Genomic DNA, 22,607 nt, shown 5'->3' with positions numbered 1-22,607 from the left:
AGAGATAAGTGAATAAGTAATTTTCTGACTTCTCTCCAAAGGAAAAAAAAAGAAAAAACTGGATTCTACCAATACAGCAGCAGCATAATGCAGATATTACAGCTGAGAAGTAGTCTGGGTCAATTAAAGCAGCAGCAGTTGACATCAACATCCTATACATGTCTATATCCAGCCATTAAAATATATGAATATGTAAGTAGCAAAAGTGCCAGCTGTATCTTTTCTTATTTTTATATTTTAAAGATTTTTTTTGAAAGATTGGCCCTGAGCTAACATCTGTTGCCAATCTTCCTCTCGCTCTCTTTTTTTCTTTTTCTTCTTTCCCAGTGCATAGTCGTATATTCTAGTTGTAAGTCCTTCTAGTTCTTCTATGTGAGCTGCTGCCACAGCATGGATACTGACAGATGAGTGGTGTGATTCCAAGCTGGGGAACTGAACCCAGGCTACTGAAGCAGAGAGCGCTGAACTTCAGCCACTAGGCCATCAGGGCTGGCTCTAACCCCTTTTCAAAAAGAACGTTATATTGAGGGGACGGCAAAAGGGGTGATTAGGTTCACATGTGAAGTGATGGACTATAATTAGTTTTTGGGTGGTGAACATGACGTAATCTACACAGAATTTGAAATATGTTATGATGTACATCTGAAAGCTATATAATGTTATAATCCAATGTTACTGCAATAAAAAAATAAAATAAAATAAAAAATAAAAAGAATGTTAAACAGAAAGGCTAGTGAATTATCAATACAAAATATTCCAGATTCTTCTCCCCTCAAAAAAATTCCATTTAAACTATTTAAAATAAAAGTCAGATTATTGTTTGGCTTATTTAAAATGTCCTTCTCCATAACATTCCCAAACACAAAACAATATGTTTTTTTTCCCCAATTATTTTTCCATTTGATGTAAAAAATTCCACATTAGAAGAGATTGGGGAAATAAATCTTAACAAAAAATATGACCTAGAGTTTTAGTACCCCCCAGTGGCTCTGAAAAGATAGGCAACTAATTATTTTAAGTTTTCTTCTTAGAAGTCTTTGGGGAACCAGCCAAGTTTAAATAGGATAATTGGTAGGTCTATGGTTACAATTTACATAAATTCTAGAAACATAACACCAGACACTTATCTAATTGAAGAAAATGTGGTGTTCAGTTACTCATCTAGAGGAATTCTACTTGTGATTTGTGCCATTTGGTGATTAGTCCATTCTCTTGAGAATCTAAATGTGTTTCTCTGGGGACAGAATACAGTAATAATATTCAAACATTCAATTTCATTTTACTTTGCAATAGCTGAAAATATAAATTAAATATAAAATACTATTCATATACGTTTCTTTAATTAAAAAAGCAGTATTAAAATAACATAACTGTAATTTCTTTAGATGTTTATTCACATTCTTAATAGAGATGTTGATTAGTTACACTCATCATTATGTACTGCATCTTTCTTTAAATGTTAATGAACTCTTCATTCTCCTAATCAATGTGCTATCATAGATCCTGTGGCCCTTAGTTGAGTTTGTTTCCTATAAATATAATAAGCAATGTAAGATATTTAATACTGTCAAATTTTTGCAAATATTTCTTACACTAAATAAGTATGAAGATAGTATTTCTATAAAAAGCATATAAGATAGAATTTAGATTGTTGCAGAATTCACACAAGAGAATTTATCCCAAATATTTAAGCTTCAGAAATTATTTAAGCAAAATTCCACGTACATATTTCCTACCTAAAGAGGTCTGAAGTGGAGTCAAATTGCAAGTTTTATGTGTGTGTGTTTTTAAAGATTTTATTTTTCCTTCTTCTCCCCAAATCCCCCCAGTACATAGTTGTATATTCCAGTTGTAGGTCCTTCTAGTTGTGGCATGCAGGATGCCACCCAGCATGGCTTGATGAGTGGTTCATAGGTCCGTGCCCAGGATCCAAACGGGCGAAACCATGGGCCACCGAATGGGAGCACGTGAACTTAAGCACTTGGCCACGGGCCGGTCCCAAGTTTATGTGTTTTTTAAAAAACGCATAATAACATATAAGTCTGTCTCAATGCCTCAAGCAACCTCCAACCACAGCTTATCTACAATAACCTAGGAAATTTGTAAGAGGAGAATGCCTATACCCTCATGCTGGGAGACTGATAACTTGGAGCTTACTGCACTGATGTTACTGGTATTCATTTACCAAACATTCAATTATCTAGCAATTAAGTTACTGAACAATTTGTGTTTACCAGGAACTATATCTGATTCAGAGGATAAAACGTAAGACTTAGTTCCTGCTTGCAAAGACATGCAAGCAAAGGAGACAACCTCATGACCATCTAGTAAGACTCACTGAGTTAGCAAAGGCCAGACATGGGGAGGAAGCGGAACAGCAGGGAGCATGATAGGAATCCAGGCAGACAGGGCAGTGAAGGAAAAAAGAAACAAAGATGCCAATGTGAGAAGCAAAAAGGTTTGCGCAGCAGGGAAGCACAGCTGGTTCTTGTCGTGGTATACAGGGTGAGGCAGGAAGTGAAGAGGCAGGCTGAGCTGAACCACAGACACCCTCATGCGCCATGTTAAGGGACTTGGACTTAATCTTGAAGGCAAGAGATAAGAATTTAAAGTCTTTAGGTAGAGCCTGATGCAATCAGATGTGCATTTTCAGCAGATCATTCCTGTTCTTCTTATAGAAGGTGGGTTTTAGGGATATAACACAGAAGCAAGAAGATCAGTTAGGAGACTATTGCAAACATCTAGGTAAAAGATGGCTTAGGACTTCACCATCCTTGGTCATTGTCAGCCAAATCCAAACCAAGGTGGTGTTACAGTGTGAGAGAATTTCAAAGAGAAGAAGAGATGGAAGAAATCAATAATGGTTACTAAAGAAAGATATTGCTGTTATCCACACCATCACGTTGCTTTCTTTCTTTCCTTTTTTTTTTTTTTGTTTGAGGAAGATTAGCCCTGAGCTAACATCTGCTGCCAATCCTCCTCTTTTTGCTGAGGAAGACTGGCCCTGAGCTAACATCCTGCCCATCTTCCTCTGCTTTATACGTGGGACGCCTACCACAGCATGGCTTGCCAAGCGGTGCCATGTCTGCACCTGGGATCTGAACTGGCGAACCCCGGCTTCTGAAGTGGAACATGCGCATTCAACTGCTGCACCACTGGGCCGGTCCCACATTGCTTTCTTTAACGTCAGTTATTTAGAATTCTCTGAAAGGACCAAATAGTAAACCATAAAGTGATGTTGCCAGGTGTTTTTAAGTAAGCAATATAAAGAATGAAAACACTTCCAATTCACAATTCAGATGCAAAAAAGGCCTTACAATAGTTCGCAATTTTCTAACAATAACACCCCCTATAAAATATTGTATTTTCCCTATTGGAATGGTTTAACAGAAAGCCATAGGGTTTGAAATCAAGTGATGGTGCATAAAAATATAAGAGCAGATAATAAGAAGAATGAATGACTTAAGAAAATTTTCTCTTTCCATTCCAAGACTAGATTCAGGCAGTATCTGATGTGTCAAAATTAGATATGTAACGGGCTGGCCCGTGGCCCAGTGGTTAAGTGTGCGCACTCCACTTCGGTGGCCCAGGGATTTGCTAGTTCGGATCCTTGGCACAGACATGGCACCGCTCATCAGGCCATGCTGAGGTGGTGTCCCACATAGCACAACCAGAGGCACTCACAACTAGAATATACAACTGTGTACTTGGGTGCTTTGGTGAGAAGAAGAAGAAAAAAAGAAGATTAGCAACAGATGTTAGCTCAGGTGCCAATCTTTACGAAAAAAAAATTAGATATGTAGCATTTAAATACAATTGTAAAAATAGTTTAAATGTGTTTAAAAAATAAAATTTGAAACAGATACTTGCAGAATATCTGAGACACCTCCCTGAAATTCTCGGTTCTGAGGACAGAATCTAACACTCAGCTAGTGAATACTAAACTTCACCCTTTTTTTGCAGAAAACCAGATTCTCAGGAATACGACCTTGCCAGCAGAGGGCAGAAAAACTCCACTAAGCAGTGTTTTTGACCCTCTAGCAGCTTTTCTTTATTGCTTAACAATATTTTAAAAATACTCAAAAGAGTTATGTGAACATACAGTATATGTTTATATATGTGCTCATAGATGTATATTTATGTGTATGTGTATAGGTACATGTTGGTGTTAATGTTAATGTTGAAGTTGATGTTGCAGTAATCATGGAATTGCTATACTGATGTTTCGACAGAGAAGAATTCTTCCTAGAGTTCTGAGACTGCTGAAGGCTCTTGGATGGATAGGAACTGAGGTAATAGCAAGAAAGAAAAAAGGTGGGCCACAATGTCTTCATGTCTTAATGAGGTCATTTGCTGGTGGTTTGCCAACTCTTCAACAAAGAATTGTGGTTTAAGGTACAATGGCATTCTTTTAAAAAATATGTTCTAACTATGTGCCTGAGTTATCTTCATCTGGAAAATGGAGATAATAATTGTACCTACACTTCAAAGGTTGTTGCACAGAATTAAATGTAAAGTGAGTGAAACACTAAGCGTTCATTGTTTTGTTTTTCAATTATGGTAAAATTTACATAACAGAAAATTTACCCTCTTAACCATTTTTAAGTGGATAGTTCAGTAGAGTTAATTACATTCACATTATGTGCAACCAATCCCCAGAACTCTTATCCTACAAAACTGAAACTCTATACCCATTAAACAACAATTCCCCATTCCCCCTCCCCCAGCCCGTGTCAACCACTATTCTACTTTTTGTCTCTATGGTTTTGACTATTTTAGGTATCTCTTTTAAGTGGAATGATACAGTATTTCTTTTTGTGATTGGCTTATTCACTAAGTATAATGTCCTCGAGGTTCATCCAAGGTTCATCCACACTGTAGCATGTGTCAGACTTTCCTTTCTTTTTAAGGCTGAATAATGTTCCATGGTATGTATATATACCTGATATATTTTAAAACAGGAATTTAAAAATGATTTTGGGACTCCTCATTCCAGTACTGGAATAACGAAGATCAGACTTGGCCTCCCCCTGTAAACAACTAGAAAGCTGGCTGAAATATATACAACTGTTTTCAGACTTTGGACAATAGGCCGTGTGGATTGTGAACTCTGAGAGAAGGAAACAAAACAGTAAGCCCTATGACCATCCCAGATTTTTGCCTGGAGGCAATTCCCAGGTTGTGGCTGCAGGGAGGAGAATGTAAGCAGAGCCTGGCAATCTGAGTTGAGAATTTGGGGAGGCCAAGATGGCTGAAAGTTGCCAGGCAGAATTCTAGAGAAGAGGGAGCCATGCAGAAAGAAAGACCCAGAAATCTAAATGGGAGGTGCCCTTGACAACGCGTGTGTAAGTGAACCTTCATGAAGCAGGGCAAAGAAAGACTGCGTAGTTGTAAAATGAATAATACTCAGAACTTACTCTGGATGGAGAGAATTGGGAACTTCAGTTAGCCAAAGTCCTCAGTACCCAATGGAAAGTCCTCAGTAATCAACTGAGCCGCACAACAGATACTCAGAAGGGTCATGACTTTGTAGTGAGACTGAACAATTTCCAGAGTAAAGGTTAATTTACATCTGCTGTAGCAAAATTAAAATAGGCCTTAAAAGGGTGAAATTGGTTTATAATTAACTTACCTTCCAGCCAGAACACACCCCAACATTCTTTAAAGGAAAACAACAAAATTCAGACACTCATAATGTCCAGTGTCTGATATAATATTACCAGACAAGCCCAGAATCAGGAAAATGTTGACTTATAACCAAGAGAAAAAAAATCAATCAATAAAAACAGAGGTAGAAATTATAGGGATGATGGGACTAACTGATAAGAATATTAAAACAGCAATTATAACAATGCAAACGTATTTAAAAGAAACTATGAACATAATGAGAAAAGAAATGGAAGAGACAAAAAAGGACCAAATGGAACATCCAGAGATGAAAAATATAGCATTGGAAATAAAAGTTTCTCTGAATGGCATTAGATCAGACACTGCTAAAAAGTAAGTCAGTGAACTTGAAGACCTAGAAATAGAATCTAAACAAAATGAAGCATAAATTTTCAAAAGATTGGGTGGGGTGGGGAACAGAGCCTCAGTAACCTGTGGGAAAATATAGAGTGGTCTAACATATGTGTAGGAGTCCCAAAAGGAGGGGAGCACAAAAAACTATTTTAGGAAATAATGGCCGATAGTTTTCTAAATTTTGTGAAATTGATAAACTCAGAAATTCAAGAAACTCAGTGAACCCCAAGAAAGTTAAACAGACTCATAGATACAAACCATACGAAGTCATGTCAAATCGAATTATTGGAAACCAATGATTAAGAGACAATCCTAAATGCAGAAAAACAAAAAACAAACAGAAAAAAAAAAAACCCCAAACCCATATTTTCATATAGAAGAAAAGATAAGAATTACCACAGGCTTCTTCTCGGAAATTATGCAAACCAGAAGGTAATGCAATGACATCTTTGAAGTGCTAAAATAAAATATTTGTCAGACTAAAATTTTATATCCAACGAAAATATTTTTTTTTCTTTTCTTCTTTATCTCCCCAAACGCCCCCTGTACACAGTTGTATATCTTAGTTGCACGTCCTTCTAGTTGTGGGTTGTGGGACGCCGCCTCAACGTGGCCTGACGAGTGGCGCCATGTCCGCGCCCAGGATCCGAACCTTGGGCTGCCGCAGCGGAGCGCGCAAACTTAACCACTCGGCCACGGAGCCGGCCCCCAATATTCTTTTAAAATAAGGCAGAATTGAAGACTTTTCCAACAAAAGCTGAGAGAATTTGTCACTAGTAGACCTTCAGAAAGGAAGTTCTTCAGGCTGAGATAAAACAACAAAAGAAAACTCTGCTCTATACAGAGGAAGTAAAAGCAATAGAAATGGTAAATATGTGCATAAATGTAATTCTCTTCCTAATCACTTTATTTCCTTGAAAGATAAATGACGTTGTTAAGAAAAAATAATAACAATGGATTGTGGGATTTATAACATAAGGAAGCAAATGTATAACAACAGTAGCACAAAGAATGGGAAAGAGGAAATGGAAGTACAGACTGGTATAAGCTTTTTGTTATACATGAAACACTATAATATTATTTGAAGGTAGACTGTGATAAGACTTAAGATAAGACTGTGACAACAACCACTAAAAAAAGATAGAGAGAATAATAAATCAATAGGGGAGATAAAATGAAATATTAAAAAATACTACATCTAACAGAAGGTGCAAAAAAGGAATCAAGAATAAATGGGACATACAAAAAACAAATAGCAAGATGGTAGACCTCAATGAATTATATTGCTAATTATATTAAATATAAATGCTATAAAATCTCCAATTAAAAAATAGAGATTATCAGGCTAGATTTTAAAAAAATAAAAAAGCAAGACCCATAAATATGCTGTCTGCAAGAAACACATTTAAATATAAAGAAAGATAAAGATATAAGATGACAAAAGATATACTATATTTGTACTAATCAAAGGAAAGCTGGAGTGCTTATACTAATATTAGAAGACTTTAGAATGAGAAATATTACCAGAGATAAAGGAAGGACATTTCATAATAATAAAGGGGTAAATTCATCAAGAAGATGTAATAATCCTAAATGTGCTTGCACCCAATAACAAAGCTTCAAAATACATACACAAAAACTCGTAGAACTGAAAGGAGAAACAAAATCCAAAATTATAGTTGGAAATTTTAACACTTCTCCTTAATTAATTGATATAAAAGATAGACAGGAAATAAATAGTGATATAGAAGACTCCAACAGCAGTATAAAGCAACTTCACTTAATTGACATCCTACCCAACAATAGCAGAATACACATTCATTTCAAATGCACGTGAAATAGTCACCAACACAGACCATACACTGGGCTATGAAACAACTCACAATAGATTTACAAAGATTAAAAAGGATACTCTAAGATCAGGTAGGTAAATCCTAGGAATGCAAATTTGGTTTAATATTAGAAAATTAATATAATTCATTATATTAACAAAATAAAAATGGGGAAAACCATATGACAATCTCAACAAATTTAAAAATGTTTTGATAAAACTCAATATTCATTCATGACTTTAAAAAAAAATATCTCTTAGCAAATTAGGAGTAGAGAAAGAACTTACTGGACCTGATAAAGAACATATTCAAAAACATAAATGTAGAAAGACAAATAGCATGTCCATTGATTGAAAGCCACAATATTATCAAAATGCCAATTCTCCCCAAATTGACCTATATAATCAATGCAATGGCAGTACAATTAACATGAGTTCCTTTCACTGTATGTAGATTACACTTCATTAAATATGATTTAAAGTGAAAAATAAATCTTTGCCGACTTCAGCAGGTTACAAACCACATATTGACAGACTAGACATTTGTGACTCAGTCACCTGTACTGCCACTTGATGTGTCACAGGGGACTTCAGCTTAACACATGGGACCCTGAACTCCGGGTACTCTCCCCAGACCTGCTTCTCCTCCAGCATTTGCTGTTCATTCTCCACACTGCAGCTGGGTGATCTTTTAACTGGAATTTTTATTGAGATAATTGTAGCTTCACATGTAGTTGCAATAAAAGAGAGGAAGAGATGCTTTGAACACTTTACCCAGTTTTCCCCGATGGTAACATTTTGCAAATCTATAGAATAATTTCACAACCAGGACATTGACATTGATAATATCTGCGAATCTTACTCAGCTTCCCCCAGTTTTATTTGCACTCATTTGGGTATGTGAGATATCAGTGTGGGATACTTTTTTTTTTTGTTTTTCAGTCTTAACAGGTTCCTGGGACTTTCTGTTCATTTCTTTCTTTTTAGTTTATTTTCTCTCTGTGGTTCAGATAAATTCTATTGATCTGTCCTCAACTTCTCTGATTCTGTTGTCTATCAACCCCACTCCACTACTAAGCCCATTCAAAGAGGGTTTTTTTTCCAATTTCTCCAATGGCATTTTTAAGTTCTATAATTTCCATTTGATAACTGTTTTATGTAAGTTCTATATCTTTGCTGGGACTTTCTATTTTTTAAATGTATTTCAAGAGAATTTATAATTGATTTTTTTGGGTTTTGGTGAGGAAAACTGGCCCTGAGCTAACATCTGTTGCCAATCTTCCTCTTTTTTTTTTCCTTCTCCCTAAAGCTCCAGTACATAGTTGTATATCCTAGTTGTAGGTCATTCTAGCTCTTCCATGTGGAATGCTGCCACAGCATGGCTTGATGAGCAGTGTGTAGGTCCGTGCCCAGGACCAGAACTGGTGAACCCTTGGTTGCCAAAACAGAGCACACAAAGTTAACCACTCAGCCACAGGCCAGCCCCTGTAATTGACTTTTGAAGAAGTTTTATGATGGCTGTTTTAAAATCCTGGTCAGATAATGCTAGTATTTGACATATCTTGGTGTTGTCATCAATAGATTGTCTTTTCTCATTCAAGTTGTAATTTTCCTGGTTTTTGGTATGATAGGTGATTTTTTGTTGTATCCTGGGCATTTTTCTATTATATTAGGTGACTGGGTCCTATTTAAATATTTTATTTCAGCAGGCAGTCACCCTGTTTAGGTTTAGCATGCAGGTCCTGGACCAATTTTGTGGACTGTGATTCCAAAGGCAGTTTAATTTTCAGAGTGCTGAAATTTCTGGTGCCGATGGGGCTTCCACTGGTTCTTGCTGGTGCTCCCTGAGGGAGTGGAGGATGTTTCCCATGCTGAACCACTGGGTGTCTCTAAGCTGGAGAGGTGAGTCTCATGCTCACGAGGACAAAGACGCTTCCTGGGCTGGGCCACTTGTTGTGGCATGGTCCCTCTTGCTAGTACCATCTGGTTACTCTAGTATCTTTTGCTGGAGGAAAGGAGTCTCAGGACTGGTGGGGAAGGAGAATAGCTCCCTGGCACTTCTTGTTAGCAGGGCTCCCAATTGATCCTCATTGCAGGTGGTACTGAGTTCATCTGGTGTTGTCAGAGAGGCTTCTATTTGATTCCAGGGAGGAATGAGCCTACCTGGACTGCCTTCTCTAGCTCGGTCAGGAAATGCTGGGCATGGGTCACCTTCTTCTGTTAGGTAGGCAGAAAATTAAAAAGACTAACCATGGCCAACAGCATATGAAAAGATGCTAAACATCACTAATCATTAGAGAAATGCAAATGAAAACCATCATGATATTACTTTACACCCATTAGGATTCCTATTTAAAAAAAAATGTGGCCGGCCTGGTGGCACAGTGGTTAAGTGCACATGTTCTGCTTAGGCAGCCCGGGGTTCACCAGTTGGAATCCCAGGTGTGGACATGGCACCCTTGGTGTAGTTTTATTCTGTTTCTTGTGTTTGGGGTTCATTGAGCTTCTTGTACCTGTGGATTTATACCTTTCATCAAGTTTGGAAAAATTTTTGCGATTATTTCTTCAAATACTTTTTCCATCTCCTCCCCCTTCCTCCAATTCCTTCAGAAACTCCAATTACATGCATATTAGGGTGCTTAAAGTTGTCCCATGGCTCACTGGTGTTCTTTTCACTTTAAAATTCTGTGTTTAATTTTGATTAGTTTATATTGCTATGTCTTGTTCACTAATCTTTTCTTCTGCAATGTCTAATATGCTGTTAATCCCATCCAGTGTCTTTTTCACATCTCCTACATTGTAGTTTTCATTTCTGGAAGTTAGATTTGGATCTTTTCCCCCCATATCTTTCATTTCTTGACTTCACATTAAAAATATGAAACTGCTTAATATTAAAAATATGAAACATAGTTATAATGACTGTTTTAACACCTTTGCTAATTCTAGCATCTGTGTCAGATCCAAGTTGGTTTCAATAGTTTTTAAAATATTTTTCTCCTCACTATGGGTTGTATTTTCCTGTTTCTTTGCGTGTCTTGTAGTCTGTAATTTGAAGATAGGCACTGTGAATTTTACCCTGTTATGTGCTGGATATTTTTCTAGTCCTACAAATATTCTTGAGCTTTGTTCCAGGGATGCAGTTAAGTTACTTGGAAATAGTTTGATCCTTTTTGGTCTTTCTTTTAATGAGGTGGAACCAAAGTAGTGTTTACTCTAGGACTAACTATTCCCCAATACTGAAACTGGATACTTCTGAGTACTTTACCCAATTATGATAATCTTCTAGTCTGGTTTGTGGGAACAGGCACTATTCCCAGCCCTGTGTGAGTTCCCTCTTATCCTTTTGGATGGTTTCCCCTTTGGGTATTTTCTTCACATACATGCACTGATCAGTACTCAGCTGAGTAACTGAGGGAGTCCTCTGCAGATCCCTGAAGTTTTCTCTCCATGCAGTGCTGTCCTCTCTGTTTTGTAAACTACCGATGCCTTGGTCCCCTTGAACTCTCAGCAACATCTCTTTCACTTAGGGAGTTCACTGGACTCAAGTCTGAGTTTCCCCTCCCTGCACTTCTGTCTGAAAACCCTCTCAAGGCCATAAGCTGGAGCAATCATAGGGCTCACCTCATGTTTCCCTTCTCTTGGGGTCACTGTCCTTCATTGCCTGATGTCCAGTGTCTTCAAAATCATAGTTTCACAAATGTTGTTTCTTTTTTTTTTTGGTTGTTTCAAGTAGGAGGGTAAATATAGTCCCTGTTAATCCATCATGGCTAGAACTCATTATTTTAAAAGAGATTTAAATAATAAGAAAAGTCTTTCCTATTTTTCCTCATAGTTGCATTTTTAGTGCTCTTTATTCTGTTGTGTGGATCCATATTTCCATCTGGTGTCATTTTTATCTGTCAAAACAAGGTCCTTTAACATTTTTTGTAGTGTTGGTCTGCTGTTGCTCAACTCTCAGCTTTTGTATGTCTGAAAAAGTCTTTATTTTGCCTTTCTTTTTGAAAGGTATTTTCATGTTTCTTCTCAGAAAATAATCCATCACAAGAACAAGAAACGGAAACACAAAATACATCTTTGATAGTTCCGAAAGATCTATGTATACTTGAACCAAAACATATGAAAATAGAAAGCAGATGGTGGAATGATAACAGTGACGATGACGATGATGAAGATAGCATATATATAATGTTTATTACCTCAGGCACCAGTATCTATCAGGGGCTCATCAGGCTCAGCAGCATATTCAAATTAGGCTAATTCAAGAAGGGATTGATTAAGGGACTTTATACAAAGTTGTGGGCAGGATGTAGGGACAATACAACATCCTGGGGCTACTGACAGAAGGGCTGTTATCCTAGGCTGGAAGAGTTACTGGAACTCAGAGAGGACTCCTTGAGAGGAGCTATGACTTTAAGAGATGCAGCCAGCCCAAGGCAATTCTAGGAGACAGCTGGGGGGATAAAGACTCCAACCTCACCCTTTTCCCTCTCTCTGACCTCATATGAGGACTCCTCTTTGGCCAAACTAAACCAGAAGCTGCAGGAACGAGAGCCCATTGATGAAGTACATGCAGATCACACAGGCACATAAAAGGATGGATCAGGGTAGAGAGTTGATGCCAAGAGGTAAATGAAGATACAGCACCTTTAGACATAGCTCCTTTACTGCTCCCAACAATCCCATAAATTACTATTATTATCCCCAGATAGACGAGCAATGCAAGAAGAAGAAAAATTCAACAAAACTATGATATCCTGAGTTTAGAGAAGATAGTGCCTTCACTAATTAAGAACAGAGGTGCTCTAAGAATAGGAGCAATGATAGAAAAAGGGAAAACTTCTAGCAATCAAAATTGATAGACAACCCTCTCCTCAAATTAGTAGAAGCTTAGAGGATAAGGGTGAGAAAATCTCCCTGAGTGAGAACAAAATATACAGACATAAAAAATAGAAATAAAGAGAGAATATTATTTGAAAATCAATCTAGCAGATAAGAGACCAAACACAGGAGATTCAACATCTCTCTTTCTGAAATTCCTGAAAAAGAAAACAGAAAATTGTGGGAAGGAAAATATCAAAGAAAAAAATTCAAGAAAATATTCCAGATTCCCTGGATTGAGAAGCCCCTCCACCCTAGGTATGTAGCACAATGAACGAAAAAGACCCAGGCCATATTTTTGAGAAATCTCATAACTACGTGTGAAAATTTAAAAGTCATTATTAAATAACAATGAAAACCATTAGCTCTTAGTTTTCAAAGTGATTTCACATACTCTATCTCACTTTTTAAATGGCCTGAGGAATTACCGAGTCCCCGTTTCACAGACATGCGATGAATAGATTTACTGAATAGATCACCGAGGATGACATTTTTCAAACCTTCACAGATAACACAGTTAACATTTAGATGTGTTTGTGTGTGAATGTTGTATATGTGTAAGTGGACAAGTTATTTAGAACGCTTGTCCAGTTTCCTGAGCTAGATGATCAGCTCTCAAAGATGCAGAGCATGGCTTCTAATTCCTTGCTATTCCTCCAGGTCAACTGATGAACTGCTTTATCTGGGTAGATCTATGTAGCTGACTGAAGAGCCAACCAAGCCTGGAGGAAGCAATGTGATGCAACGAGTAGTGATTGTTTTGCAAATTTGTTTGTATATTACCCTCTAGGTGCACTGAATACAGTTGCCTTTTCTCATTGTGTGTTCATGTGGGCAAGGTTTTAAATCTTCATGATCTTTGTATTCCTTCTAGTGGGTTTGGGCTTGAGTCATCCTCTTCAAATTCCCTTCCAATACTGTAAGTCTAGAATCCTGTCGATAAACAAGATAGCATGAATTAAATGAATCAACTGCATCAATGACAGGGGGTGTTCAGTGGCTTTTTCCACAATGCCAAGGGGAGTCAGGTGGAGGACACTGCCTAAGTGAAATTCTGTGGTCAGATGTCCTCTTTATCAATCTTCCAAAGAGTCCTCAGGCTTTTGGAGAAATAGTAAATGGTAGACACAGACAGAATGTAAATGGAAAGTTGAATGCTTGTTCACCAAGATTGTGGGTTGCAGTTTCCTGTAACTACAAAGACTCTGTTAAAACAGGACAGTTGTTATGAAGATTTTTGCATTCTTAGCCGCTGGAAACTGTGCTAGGAATGGAAATGAAAGCAGTCAGTGATGGTGACCACAACCCAGAAGCTGAAGCCACACTCTAATTTTGCACAGAATTGCTAGTTCTGGCCGTTTTCTTTGCTTATGACTTTTCATTTAGACCATGAAGATTACATTTAGTTGTGTGTCAAAATCTTGAAAATAGACTGAGGAAAACCATTTAGCTCTCAGTCATTTGTACTAATCCACAAAATGTCAGTACAGTAGTCCCTCCTTATCCACAGGGGATACATTCCAAGATCCCCAGTGGATGCCTGAAACTACGGATAGTACCGTACCCTAGATACACTATGTTTTTTTCCTATGCATACATATCTATGATAAAGCTTAATTTATAAATTAGGCACAGTAAGAGATTAACAACAATAACTGATAATAAAATAGAACAATTGTAACAATATAATGTAATAAAAGTTACTGTAGGTCTTAGCAACCTCAGCATACGATTTTTTTTTTTTCCTTTTTAAGTCAAGAACTTTCACCTTTTCACCTAAAAGAAGCACTTTACTGCTTCTCTTTGGAATATCCAAATCGCCCGCATCACTCCTCTTGCACTTTGGGGCCGTTATCAAGTAAAATAAGAGTTACTTGAACACAAGCACTGCGATACTGTGACAGTCAGTTTGATAACCAAGATGGCTACTAAGTGATTAATGGGTGGGTAGCATATACAGTGTGGATATACTGGACAAAGAGATGATCCACATCCCAGCCAGGACAGAGTGGGAAGGTGGGATCATGCTACTTAGAACAGCATACACACTTATAAATTATTTCTGGAAGTTTCCATTTAATTTTTTGCTACTGCAGTTGATTGTGGGTAACTGAAACCGAGGAAAGTAAAACTTCAGGTAAGGGGAGACTACTGTACAAACATTTCCTAACACACTAACAGAGATATGCTCTCTACTATCTAAGTCAATACAATCATGGGAGTGAAAAGCGAAGGGAATATTCAAAGAGGCACTGAAGAAGGATAAGGAAGATGAAAAGGATGGAGGAGGAAGAAGATGAGGAGAACAAGGAAAAGTGAGTTTTCATCTGGGGAAAAAACTTGGACTTACATTTATTTATGTAAATATCTTGACTAATCTTGGAATTAACTATGCTAAAGAAAATAGTGAGAGCTTATAAAGCTAAGACTAACTATCAGCCTTATTGGGACAATATGCTACTGAGAATTGGCTACCAATAGCTTAAAACTGTTTAGCCTTTTTAATCTAAAAACCACCCTTTAGGGGTGTAAAACTAACCATTTTAATTAAAGAAAAATTGGACTGAAATCCTAGGAAGAATTTCAAAGTGAAATCTGTCTTTAATTATTTAGCCTCAAGCTCATCGACAGTCACCTAAACTAGCAGTGAGATTCAACACTTCTTTTCTCTAACAATTAAGACTTATCACTTGACACATAGTATGTATTCAAGATACAGTTGTTGAAAATGAATAAGCAAATGAGTAGAGAGCGCTCAACAGACCGTAGAAATATGAGTGCTGGTAAAGCTTTGAAAGATCAAATCAAAGCATTCATTTCAATCTGCACCCTTTTTTAAAGTTTATAGTTGGCTACAACAAAGAAAAATTTCAGAAAGAACCTCCCAGGAAGATAGTTGAAATTTGACATTTGTACGGCAAATACTGTACACAAAGAAGATGACATTTTAATGTAATTTATTTGAAATGCTTCCAGAAAAGTTTAAGGCCATTATACAAAAACATTCATTTCATCAAAATATTCATTGCCTTTCTTCCCATAGGCCAACACTTGTCAGACCTCTTTTCTCAACACACTGGCCAAAGTGGCCAATGGCTTCTGAACAGAATGCTTCATTCTTTTCTCCACTATCAAACAACTTTTCTCAGCTTTTCTCTGCTTCTATCGGCAGCAGGTTCATTCACTCCCTAAATTAGCAACAACTTGAGAAACTAAGCAGTTTTAAATAAACTCGTAATAGAAAAAAAATTCACCATGTTTAAAATCTATAAATACAGAAATATGTTTTACAGGGTAAAATTGACCACAATATTTTTTTGCTTTTGAAAAATAAGTAATATACCTTGGTTTTATATTGATAAATCTTGTCACACAGCTTCTTTGAATGTACATGATAGATGTACATAATAAAATGACAACACAGTATTTACTGCTTTTGTTCTCGTAAACTTGAAAGACACAGAAGATTTCAAACAAAATTTTTTGGCAATAATTTAGAATCATTACTACTAGTGCTGGTGTGGGTATAATTTTGCACAGGTCATCCTTAATATTTACACTTGCAGGGAGCTTTTCTGTGTATTCAGTTAACATTTTTTAAGGTCTGTGACCCACCCCGCACTGTAAATCACGGCTGGACAAAGAGGTTACTAGTTTGGCTAACTGATCCTAATTAATCACAGAGTTAATTAAATTGGCCTCTGGAGAATGTAATTATGATTCTGACCATAGCACAGAGCCAGAGACAGCGAAGTGATGACCCAAAAGCAGATCAGGAAAACCCAAGCTCTGGCCTTTCCCAGAAGGGCACCGGATCTTGCTTTTTCTTTTAATGTTTCCCACATAAGGTCACGATGAAGCACTTCCAAATTCTTCTTCTCACCTGTTTCTGTAAACAGTCACTGCCTCTGTCGCCATCCCTCTTCCTCATCTCTTTATTCATGCTCTAAAATATGAGCAAGCCTGGGCAGATGAAACCAAATGAAGATGGCCTTCTGGTTATCCTGCCAGGTTTTCCAGGCCCTTGGAGTTGTATTCTGATGTTTTAGGCTAGAAATGGCTCTCTAAGGCAAGCCAGCAACCATGACCAAGACCCTCTGGTGCCATGCGCATTTCAGTTCAAGATTCAGAGCTCACAGCTGCTTTTGTGCTGGTCCTTTTAAGGTCAGACTCTATTTCATGTCCTAATAGATTATTGCATCAAATTTGCACTGTATGACATTGCAAAGTCAAGAAAGGACTTCTTCTTTTGCAAAATTAAGCCTCCACAATCCCCAGGGATGTTTTCATGCTTTCTGGCTGGATAACATTGAACCAAGTTCACTGCAAGGACTGATCTTTCCTGATTTCCTTTCAAATTCCATCAGGATACATGAGTGACTTCCTCAGGCCCTGTTTGCAAGGCCTCCCCACATTCCACGTCTTCAGCTACCAGGTCAAACAGCTGGAAAAGCACTTGAGAAACACAGAGGGACTCTTGAAGCAATCTACATGTAACAGTAGTTTAGAGATTCTTTTTCTTTCTATTTTTTAAAATCCAGCAGGACAACTGAAAGTAACTTGTTCAAGTACCTCTCCATCTATCCAGACACTTGTGAAATACAATACAGGATAACGGTAGCCACAGATTCCAGCTTACACAGACAGATTGGCAGTTACAGTACTAGGGACGAAGGTACAGATACAACAGACTGGGTCAACATGGTCACAAAAATATTAAAAAGTGCTTCTCCAAACCGTTCCATGGGTGGAATGCAAATACTGTACAGGTAAGACACAGGGCTAATTCCAGGAAGTACATACTTCTGTCAGACATTGCTTTCAACGTGCCTGCTGTTCCCACAAGAAGAGTCTGTCTGTTCCATGCGCTCACAGTCGAGGCTGACCTCACTCGTGTCCATACTACAGTCTGACTCACTGTCCGATTGGTCCATCTGCTCAAGTTTTGTTTCTCCCTCTGGCTCCCTGCTCCCAGTGGTGGCATTTAAGAAAGGTTCCTCGGAGTCAAGCACCCCAGCCTGTCCGGCAGCACACAGAACTGTTTCTTTGGCTTGACGAATACAGTTGAGCCACTGCTGTTTGTTGAAGGTGTCATTGGCTTGCAGTGAGTGAGTCTGACTTTGGGATCCATTTTTGAAACTTACTCTGAAGAAATTTTTAACTAGAAATGAAAAACAGATGAAAAAAACATCAATGGACAGATATTTCCCCAGGCCGAAGATAACACGTGTATGTGACACTAACCCCTGGTCCCCATGGCAGACATCATTAATTGATTATAAAATGTGCCCACTGATCCGGGACACGGTTCCGTTGTCCCCTGCAGCCACCATCGATCAACAGGAATTGACGCAGGTCTCGCTCTCAGTTGTCCTCAGTTACCCTCAGAAGCTAGCACACGGATATCAGCTCAGAACAACTAAATCTTGTGTTTCAGGGGTCCCCAAAGTACTGGTTACCAAATCTGGCTGCATATTAAAATCCCCTGGGGAGCTTGCTAAAAATGTAGATCCTGAGGCCCTAACCTTAGAGATTTAGATTCAACAGGTCTAAGGTGGGCATGATAATTGTAATTTCAGCTGCCCCAAGATAGAGCTTTTTCAAGTTTAAGAAGCTCTTTGTAACATCAAAACATGCCCACGACCCTCCACACAATAGTACCTTTTCATTTAGCATCCAATGATTGAGAAGATATGTAAAGACACAGAACTATTATAAATTTAATTTTATTTTAAAATTAAATTACATTTTAATTACCTCAACAGCAGCTACATGCATGTAAAAAATGGTAGCACACAATATGGAAGACATTTTATTTAGTTTAATAATAACATTAACTGGCAGTTAATGGGCCCTGTGTGCCACTTGCAATGCTGGTTCACAGAAGCATCTGCATTCAGTCCCCGTGCATGATCCATATAACCAACAGACTGGGAACCACCACTTCACATAAATTCAGGCTCCCCCCTTTCTCTTGGCCAAGTGCCTTAACTCCTTTATGTCTCAGTTTCCTTATTTGTAAAATGAGAGAAACAAAGAGAATCTACTTTATCAGGTTATTATGAGGGATAAATGTGGTAATACATGTAAGGCCTTATACAATGCCTGGCACATAGTCAGTACTCAAGAAATGTAAGTTACTACTACTACTAGTAGGGTGGGGGGACTGGTGAGTAGGTAAGAGGCAGTACATATTAATTACTTTGACAATATGATGCCAAAGTTAACTCAACAGGTTCAAATGTTACTTTCTCAAAGAAGACTTCCCCGACCATTTCATCTAAAACAGACCTCCTACTGCTCTCTCTCCCTACCCCCTTACTGAGTTTTAATTTTCTTAAGAGCACCCAGAATATTTATTTGCTTCTCATCTTTCTCCTCCATCACAATGTAAGCTCCACAGGGGAAAGGAATTTAACTGTTTGGTTCACCAGTACATTCTAGTGCCTAGAACAGTGCTTGACACATAGAAGACACTCAATAGACATTGCTATTTTAGCTTCCATTGGTTAATTCCTTTCTTTGTTAAGTCTCAATTTAGAGAAGCCATTCCAGTAATTACAGACGAGTCCTCAACCCAGTCGACCATTCTTATGTCTCCTTAGAGATGTCTGCCAGTCCAACTACAAAAGCCACGGTTACACAACTGGTATCCACAGAGGGCCTATCTGGGATTAACCATTCTTTTATCCAACGGAAGGAGACAGAGAAAGAAAGCCTAAGGAACATCAGTTATGTGCAGACAGGTTCACTTGCAGTATCTTACTCAATCCTTCTAACAACCTTATGAAGTAGGTACACATGCATCCCCATGTTGCAGATGGGAAACTGGGGCTCACAGAGGTTAAACAATGTTACACAGTCAGTAAGTGATGAGACAGTATAAGTGATGAGACAGCATTGGAATGTAGTTTGACTCCAAGGCCATGGCTCTCCTCTTTTCATCATCTGGCCACTCCCTCCAAACCACCACAACCACAGACATTCAACAAGTCAAAATGGACTGTCATCCATACTTCTCTCATTATTGCTGAAAGCCCCACGCAGGGAGCCGCCCAGCCTCACTTCTCCATCCTGCAGGTCTTCCAGCAGGAGGTCCTTCACAGGTATCGGCTGCCGGTACAATTGGTAACAGAGCTGCTCGTTGTGGGTGACGGCTCGAGTGATCACAAGCACTTCTTGGAACAGGAAAACATGCAGTTTCTGGAAGAAAAGAATTCACAGGATTTCCCTAAGCAACAATCTAATGTGTAGTTGATTAGTGGACCTCTGTGGATAAGACGTCCCCAGGTACCAGGTTCACACTGGATTATGAACTTCTAGGCTCAAATCTACCTCCAGGAGAACAGAAGTTGGGGATCAGAGGCATTTCCAGATGCATCCATCGCCTTTCCTATAGGAGTGTCTCCCTAGGGCCCCACCGGAGAAGGCTTTTCTGCCTACAGACAGCTGCAGCCAGGGCTGCCAGCTCCAGGGGCACTATACACATCGCAATTCACAATCTGTGCAGACACACAGCCTCCAGCTCCCATAAGAAAAAATGAGAAACCTCAAAGAATGAAAGGGGTAATGAAGGGAAAAAAGTTAGTACCCTCCTGGTTTTGGTTTATTATATACCATTTATTATATACCAAACATAATTCTAAGAGATCAAAATGAACAACAGTCTATAAAGAATGAGACTGGTATATCAGAGCCTAATATTAATCTTTGCTTCCTAAACCCATAAAACATTGTTCCTTCAACCACAGAGTTGATTATCAGCTTCATCAAGGCACTCTGACTCACAACACTGCCCATTCCTGAGGAAACCAGACCATGTTGCCGTAGCCACAAAGAAAGGGGATCAAAGAAGTTGTCCTTCTCAGTTAAGTTCCTCAGAACCTTGATTCTCTGAAGAGGTCGTGCTTAAAAGGCTGATGACTGATGTGTGTGTTGTGGGCAAAAAGAAAATCTCAAAAATAAAGAGTTGTCTCAAACCACATCGTGAAAGCAGTTTTGCTGGGTGGAGCTGGGGTAAATTGGCTCCACTCAATTCCAAGTGCTAGGCTCTTCTCATAGTCTGGAAATGCTTAGGAACAGAAGTGAAAAGATCCACAACTTTGCAGCTGGGTTCTGGTTTTCCAGTGGAAATATTCGGGAATATCAACCCAGAGACCTCAAAGAGGAGACCAGAAGAGTAGGGGTGGAAACTCACTTTAGAATCTTGATTTGGGGCAGGAGAAGCACATTTAGCATTATCAGATAATTTTATATTTGGGAGAAAAAAGACTTGTGGGTCACTCACTCCTACCCTGCCACAGACACACGCACACACACACACCCCACCCCCCGCAAAGCTGAAGAAACTAAAGCTCAACCAAATGTCGGCTGGTGATGATGATGATTCTACATTGATGGTGGAGGTGGTGGGGGTTTGAAAATTAAAAAAACAGAGTAAAGTACAAAATAACCAAGTTAAGGGTTGTTTTTTTTGTGGTGAGGAGATGGTAGAAAGAATGTGTTAAGACTTGTTTTGGGGTAGGGGAGAGAAGGGGTTAGTCATTGTTTTACATACTAAAAATAATCAGACATTTTTATACTATTTCTACTTCAATCAATCCTCTAGCTAAGGCAGGCAGTTTGAACTCAGATTGTCTGGGCAACCTTTAAAAAATATCCCTTATTTATGAATATTCACTGAGAATTCCTCTTTTTAGCCTCAGCTCCTTTTTCCCCTCAAACTATTGAGCTTTTTTCCTGACGAAGAACTTTGTTCATAATGACTTCTACAATTCTACTGGGAAAAAAGAAAATTAAGCAAATTTCCTACCTCAACTACTATCTTTGTTCTCAAAAATCTATCTGCTGCAACACGAGCTAGAGCTCATCTTTATGCCCTAGGCACACCCACCAGAGAGTGTCAGTCCTTGACTGATCGACAGAAAGAGGACAGGCCCTCATCCCATGGAGCGATGCATCTTCCCGACTATTTCCCACAGGGCTTCCAAAAAAGAATGTTCAAGGAGCCAGAGCAACAGACATTAGAAGTGCACCAGTGCTTTCCAAAAATCAGCAAGAAGCAGAATCCACCTTTCTAGCAATTGTAACTCCCTGGTCAAACAGAACCACTTCTTCAAGCAGGGCCTGCAACAGGTCTCATTACCTCTGTTGCACCATCAGCTGGTTGGATGCACAGCAGCACTGATAATGGGTGCCGTGACACGTACTCAATGATTTCAAGTAACATTTCTAAGCCTGCTCATAAATGCCACTTCACAAATCCAGGTCAAAAGGGTGTTCCTTGAACCATCAAAGCTTAGTTAAGAACTCTTCAATCTAGTTTTGGTCTTCATTCTAAGGGTTGACTAGATATTGAAGATGAAATACAATCAAAGTGGAGACTCTTTCTCAACATTGAATTTAAATATACATTTTTAATTTTAATTATGTACATATAATTAATTTTAAATATATTTATATATTTTTATATATAATATATGAAAAGTATAATATAATATGCATATTAGCATTAATTTTACTGGCTACACATAAAACTAGCTTGGTAAGTTGGATGAATTTTGAACCCTCATATAATTCAAATCCATCCTTCCTTTATATAAGCATGCATTCATTCATTTATTCACTCACTCATTTACCTAACATTACTGGGTGCCTGGTATGTGCCATGTCCCCATAATAGATGCTGGGCACTGACAAGGCATGGTCTCTTCCCTAAAAGAACCTGGTACAATGGAAGATACAGAGAGATGGAGAATGACAACCCACTGTAGGAAGCTCTCCAGGGGAGCTTTGTCCAAGTTGCTATGATAGGAGAGAAGGAACAATTTCAACATCCAGAGGAATAAAAGCCAGGAAATGGGGTACTACAGGTCGG

At 38.4% G+C, this 22,607-nt stretch overlaps 1 protein-coding gene across 3 annotated transcripts in view; it reads right to left on the bottom strand.

Annotated features, from left to right (window-relative positions):
- Positions 1-15,670: 15,670 nt before the first annotated feature.
- ARHGEF3 (Rho guanine nucleotide exchange factor 3) overlaps positions 15,671-22,607 on the bottom strand; it is a 284,344-nt gene continuing 277,407 nt past the window's right edge. For all 3 annotated transcript variants that reach the window (XM_046674001.1, XM_046674009.1, XM_046674017.1), the window contains 2 exons: positions 19,747-19,933; positions 15,671-17,891 (listed from right to left, as the gene is read on the bottom strand). In XM_046674001.1, coding sequence (XP_046529957.1) covers positions 17,539-17,891; positions 19,747-19,933 — 540 coding nt within the window. In that variant the 3' untranslated portion in view covers positions 15,671-17,538. The remainder of the gene's footprint in view (positions 17,892-19,746; positions 19,934-22,607) is intronic.

The sequence above is a fragment of the Equus quagga genome, chromosome 1, assembly GCF_021613505.1.
Source record: "Equus quagga isolate Etosha38 chromosome 1, UCLA_HA_Equagga_1.0, whole genome shotgun sequence".
Taxonomy (NCBI): Eukaryota; Metazoa; Chordata; class Mammalia; order Perissodactyla; family Equidae; genus Equus; species Equus quagga.
The sequence above is the reverse complement of the archived record's forward strand: the minus strand, read 5'-3'. Positions and strand labels throughout refer to the sequence as shown.